Source organism: Crassostrea angulata, chromosome 8, assembly GCF_025612915.1.
Source record: "Crassostrea angulata isolate pt1a10 chromosome 8, ASM2561291v2, whole genome shotgun sequence".
NCBI lineage: Eukaryota > Metazoa > Mollusca > Bivalvia > Ostreida > Ostreidae > Magallana > Magallana angulata.
This window is the reverse complement of record NC_069118.1, coordinates 18,189,827-18,196,151: the sequence shown is the minus strand read 5'-3', so window position 1 is coordinate 18,196,151 and position 6,325 is coordinate 18,189,827. Positions and strand designations below refer to the sequence as shown.

Genomic DNA, 6,325 nt, shown 5'->3' with positions numbered 1-6,325 from the left:
GTTCTAGAAATAAATGTGACAATACAAAAAATAGCTATTTTTCTGCTGTTGCGACAATTAACATGCGTGGTAGAGATCCCCCCATAGAATTAATTTTCGATCCGCGCCTGACCTAGTAATAACATCAATAGTGAAACAGACTGTACTATTTTATGCAGACTGTTCCTTGAAAATGGCTCGATATGCTATGTTTTTATGCAAAACATTCACCCATTATTTTTTTTAAAAAACATGGTATTGCACACCACAAGCATCAAACGTGACTATGATTTTATTAAGCAACCCAATGTTTATATTATCACTCTACACGTGGTTGAACACGAACAATAACTCTGTTCTGAATATCATCGTTTAATTTAAAAAACCGCTAGACGGTGAAATACGACATACATCTTAAAGGATGTTGATGTTTTAACATAAATCAAAGTAGAATATGATATGAAAATCGACAAGTACTTTCGTATTTTGAGAATATTATCCGAACACTTATACTTCCGCTCGAAGTTTCACAGGAACTGAACAAATCTCGGTGAAGTCTCGTGAACTTTCATTCGAGCACCTCTGGATTTATTACATACTTAGCAACGATAAAGAAAAAATTCCGAACACATTCGCAGGGGTGTACTGCTTATCACGCTTACATCCAAGTTTGATAAGGATGTGAGACATTCTCTCTTCTTACCCAGATATACAGGTACATTCAATACTACAAGGCAATATCGGCATGGAAAAATTGGTTAAATTCTATTTATATATGCTGTCGATGCCAATGTTGTAATACGTGCAAGAATTTCATACATTGCTAAAGATCTACCCTCCTGGTTTCAGGTTTCAGTTTACAAACTCTGTCCATTATGCCATGATTATTCTTTCATTAATACGGATTTACTGAAACCAGAGAAATAAATATCGACAACCTAAGTTTTGGCAGTACATTCATTGTTTTCTTTTAAATGATATTTCAAAAAAATAATTTTGAAAATAATTGAACAGTGATTTGTTTACTTTGATTCAGACGTAGTAAATATTTTACGAACAGAATAACATTATTATTTGATCATTTTCTTTTTCGTCGTATGTGAATCAGGCAGTATTTTGTTTAAAAAATCAATTTGAATTTAATGATCAGTTAAATGTTTCTCAGACGAAAGGAACACAATGAAGAACGTTACATATAGAGGTACATGTACAAGACAGGTATTAAAAGCATGATAGGAAGTGGAAACAAATTAAAGAGAACTGAGAGTCTCATGGATTTTCGAAACACAACAGCACTTTATGTTGGCATAAGTTCGTTATATTTGTTTTCAATGTTTTACATCGTATTTTGTCATCAGATCCAAATATATTTGCACAATTTGGTCTTACATGTGCAGAAAAATATCATTAAATGTATTCCAGATATACTAGTATGATTTTTCACTTCACTCTAGAATACAATGCTAGTCATGGGCTGTAGGTCTTACGGTATGTACAAAAATTGCATGTTTACAAAAAAAAATGAATTATAACCTTTCGTTAACTGATATACCTATCTATACTTCTTGATCAACTGGTAAATGTTGCTTTGTGCGCTCCCAAAATTATTTCTTTGGGAGATACAGACAAACAAACTAGAAACGTCATGATGTCAGTTTTCTTTCATGACAATTCACAAACTACATTATATATTCATGTTCTTCTTCCGAAGATTTTCAAATCTGCAAAGTAACGTACTATTAAAGGCGGTGCAGGTTTTTATGAATATGCATTCATTTGGCGAATTTTCTTTTTGTTAAGATTTTGAAAAATCCACTTTATTTTCAAATGAATATGAATATTTTGCCTGTTTTTAATTTGAAAAACTTAACTTTTTCATCACTCTATCGATAGATTAATCATTTTTTTTTTTTTGCTAATTGTAGACATTCACGTCATGAATGGAAGTGATTATTATACTAAAGATATTGCAGTTAATTTTCTACTAAACCTCATTTTCGGAAAACCAGACAAAAGTATACATGTACAACAGGGTATACGCACACAAATGGGTAAAATGTATCAAATTTAATATTTTTATATCCGCCGATTTTTAATGATATATACTATACAATGACTTCAAAACCAAGATCTGTACGTACATACATATCTATAAACAATACTCTAGATATTCCAAACATACATATAAACGCATAAAGCATTATATACGAATAAATGAAGCTTTGCCGACAAACATTTATACTGAAAATGATACATTGTTAATGCCTTTATCTATAATTTAATCACTTTTCTGATACAAAGTCATTATCAAATCGCATACGCTCTTCTGTGTAAAGGCGAATCTCTCTCGGGGGCACGCAATACAAGCCTCACGTGCTCTACGTGAGACACGCCATGCTCTCTAGAGACTAGACGTACGATTATATGACGTCATTTTACGTCAGTTCGAGGTATTCGTGACGCAGCTATTACGTTTCCCGTCTACTCTCGCCGTCATCTCGGCGGATCTCGCTGCTTGAGCACTTGTTGTCATATATAATGTCATCTTCCAGGGGCACCACCTTCGGGGTGTCACGCGGCCGATTCCTGGGCAGGGAATTCATCACTATCACCTCGTGGGGTTTCATTCCCGGCGGATACATTACTGGACCTGGACCAAAGGGAACAGCAGTTTTAGCTCTTTTTTCCATTAACTTCTTTCTCCTTTTGGCTACAATTATTAAAATATGATCAATGCATCAATAAATCAATAGATATATTGATTTCGGTAGTTAAAAAGTTTCGGTTTTTTCCCGTCATGTATAACCGATTTTTTAGTTCTAGGGTATATGAAGACACATAACAATCAAACAATAGCAATCAATCAAAATTGATCGAATAATTTTTAATGATCAATGATTATAAACATGTAGTTTAGAACATAAGGCCATCAAGAAACATGTAAGATGAAAAAAGATCAAATTAATGTGTATTTTTTATTTGCATTATACCGTAATGGCGCCAAAATAGCACGAAATGACTGTCGATAGTTATTGTAAAGTTTGCTATAAACATATCAACATAGTATACCTGCTCTTTTCATATGTTTTATTTTCCTGTTCTTTTCTGATTTCAGTGCAATCATAATGATGACCCCCAACAATATCCAAAGCAGGGCGCATATCGCGGCCACAATCATGGGCCATAAATCGGAGGAGTACGTCATCTATGACCAAAAAACATCACAGAGTACTTATTGCATTCAACATTTACAAAAGAAACAAAAAGGGGCTTCTAACTTTCATTGGAACTCTTTAAAGAAAAGTTATAATTATTGATATCATACTTTTAATTGCCCTGACACAAACAAGTTATCTTGTGAAACTTCTTTTTGAAGTGCAATGAAGTGAGACAAATTTGCACCTTTACGCTATAATATGTGTAGACACGACGAGTCAATTATACCAATAAAGATTGCAATTGATGCATTTAGTGGAAAAGATGCACTGGGATTGCTTTCAGGCAAAAACGTCAACTACACACATTGTTTTCATTGCACATGTTTTACCGCATTTCTAGTAAAATACAGTGTATTTATACGTTTTATGAAACTGTTTGAATACTATGCATTAAATTGACCACAATAAACAAAATACAGATAAAAATATCTAGATATATTTTATGTTTTAAAAAAATTTTCCGTTGTTCGGTAGTTGAGTGTTGACCTTATGATAAAATGAAGCTTTGTAGACCCTCGTTATAAGATGTAACATTTTAAAAAAGTAAAAGCTGTGCGCCTTTGAAATTTGAAACACAAATAATGCTATCCTCAGGATTATTTTTCTTAATTTTTGAATAAATCAATTGAACCAATCTATATTTGTAATACTCCAAAAATATAACAAAATTTAGATGATGTAGAACATGATGTAATATGTACTTATCTAAATTACAAAGAAAATCGTAACATTTTTTAATCTGCTTCGAAGTGCAAAAATGAAAATTTCCTATATATTCCTATATTAAATGAACCTGTATTGTAAGATGGTTCCTAATATGAACCAGATCGTAGATTTTCTTGAATCTTCGCAAATATCCACTTGTAGTTTTTTACGCAGTAAAACCCAAATCGGCCTCCTTAAATATGAATATATATCAATATAAACAAATAAACATTCAAATAACTGTATTTCTTTTCTGTACCTTAGAACTGGACGCAGTGAACGCATACGGAGCCGTTGGGTTTTCTGCAGTGATGCCAGTCACTGCTTTCATCAGTGACGGTTCTGCCGTAATTTACGACACTGCTATCACGAATTAAATGTCGGAAACACATACGACACGACTTCCGGCACATTCACTGCGCCCCTTGAAGGAAGTTAGGTGTTCTTTATTAGTTTAGCATCAAATTGAAATCAAACAGAGACTTATTAATAATTATGAACAAGTGCTAATCAGATATAGGACGCGGAAAGGTTTTATCCATAATAAACTTTGATCCATTTTACTCTATAACTATAACTGATGGTTTAAATCACCGCGATATTTAACAGGAGGCCTGGCTTGAACTTTTCCACAACGATCAGTACGTGGTGGCTACCTATGGATACACGTCTGGATCCTACGCCGACTCCGGAAACTCAGTCGTCCTTCACCTTAAGAAGGGGGATACCATCAAGGTGAAGGCCAGGCCCGGAACTGACGTAAAACTGTACGGGGACTCTGATGAGTATTACATGACTTTCTTTGGGGCCCTCCTTTCACCCACTGTTCATGGATCCGGAAGTGGTGCGTTTTTTGATTTATATTCTTTGTATTCTTAATGATAATAAATGTCTTGATCAATGTTTTACTGTGGAATCATTAGAATTCGTGGTGGCTCAATTTTCGTGGTATTTGTGGGTAACCCTCCCCCACGAATTTAAATCCTCAACGAAAATAATTTTAGAAAGAGCTTTTTTGTTGCTGAATCAGTAACCGACGCATACACGAAAGTACGTCCCCACAAATGAGCAAAAAAGTCATAATCCACGAAAATTGGCCCCCACGAATTTAAATGATTCCACAGCACTTTTAACAAGGCTCTAGTCTATCATTTTAAATACCAAAGAAGTCAACTAAATAACGTCACTTAATCTAGATGTATTTCCTGCTTCATTTTGTTTTAATTATTCACGGGACATAGTACACACCAAGAAATAGCATTCTCAGTTGGTCTCACCCATAATGAAGCTTCAACCAACGGCCCGAAAGTGGTGTTTGACCGAGTTTACGTCAATCTAGGACAAGACTTTAACGTCAACACCGGCGTCTTCACGGCGTCAGTGGGAGGTCTCTACGCCTTCCACTACCACGCCCTTGCCCAGCAGGGACAGGAGGCATGGGTGGAGCTCTACCACAATTACATCTACGTCAACTCCCTCTATGGCCACACCTCCGGAAGTTACGGCCCTGGAAGTAACTCAGCCGTCCTGGAGCTGGTTGCAGGGGACACTTTGTATTTGGACATCAAGCACCATGACTCGTTCCTGTATGGGGGCGGGGATGAGGTCTACAGTACATTCTCTGGTTATTTCTTGTCACCCATTGACAGCCACCATCCCGTTGTTGGATAAACATTCTTAATAAATTTTTAGATAATTTATTTCAGCTCGGTTTTTTTGTGTTCTTTTTTCTACCAGGCTGAAGCTAGCAGCAACTAACAGCAGCCACTAAGACCGTAGAAGCTAGCAGTCAATAAGGAAATTCATCAAAGTACTGAGAGTACTCGAACGAAAATTTTTATTTTACTTAATTATCGACATATTTTAATTAATATCAAAATGATTAATGCTCAATAATTTGTACGAGCATTGGCGACTTCCGAAGCAGTAAAGCTCGACTGGATAAGATATATAAATGCTTCTATGTTGGATAGAAATGAAATACGTCTATACGGGTCATAAGTTATGAAAATAATGTTATCCTAAGAGGTGTCTTATTGATACAAATAGAAAAACTATATACATCGTATAAAGTGATATGCAAACGTATTATAATATAAAAGACATGATAAAATAAAGTAAATTAAAAGGCATAAAATGATACAAAAACAATAAAAACCCAAAGCTAATCCAGTGTGCAAAATAATTTGTTTACATCAAAGTTGAAAATGTGTGTTTAAAAATTTAGCCTCGGGCCTTTTCATTCCCCGGAAACAGCATCAATCGAAAATTAAAAAGACATCGTATTATTACGAATATGAGACAATAGAACAACCAGCATAGGGATTTTATTCTCATAAAAAAATTATCATGTGTTGCAGTCAAAAACAGCGAAAATCATCAGGTGAAATTGGGATTATTTTGTCTCAGCCATGTTTTAACGT

The 6,325-nt window shown here is 34.8% G+C and overlaps 1 protein-coding gene and 1 pseudogene across 1 annotated transcript; one reads left to right on the top strand and one right to left on the bottom strand.

Moving 5' to 3' along the window:
- Positions 1-1,131: 1,131 nt before the first annotated feature.
- LOC128158969 (uncharacterized) lies at positions 1,132-3,318 on the bottom strand. The gene is made up of 2 exons (XM_052821966.1): positions 3,049-3,318; positions 1,132-2,689 (listed from the first exon to the last, which is right to left on the bottom strand). The coding sequence occupies exons 1-2, from the start codon at positions 3,182-3,184 to the stop codon at positions 2,448-2,450; spliced, it is 378 nt and encodes a 125-aa protein (XP_052677926.1). The 5' UTR covers positions 3,185-3,318; the 3' UTR covers positions 1,132-2,447.
- Positions 3,319-5,184: 1,866 nt separating this feature from the next.
- On the top strand, positions 5,185-5,600 carry LOC128158968 (collagen alpha-1(X) chain-like; annotated as a pseudogene).
- Positions 5,601-6,325: the final 725 nt, after the last annotated feature.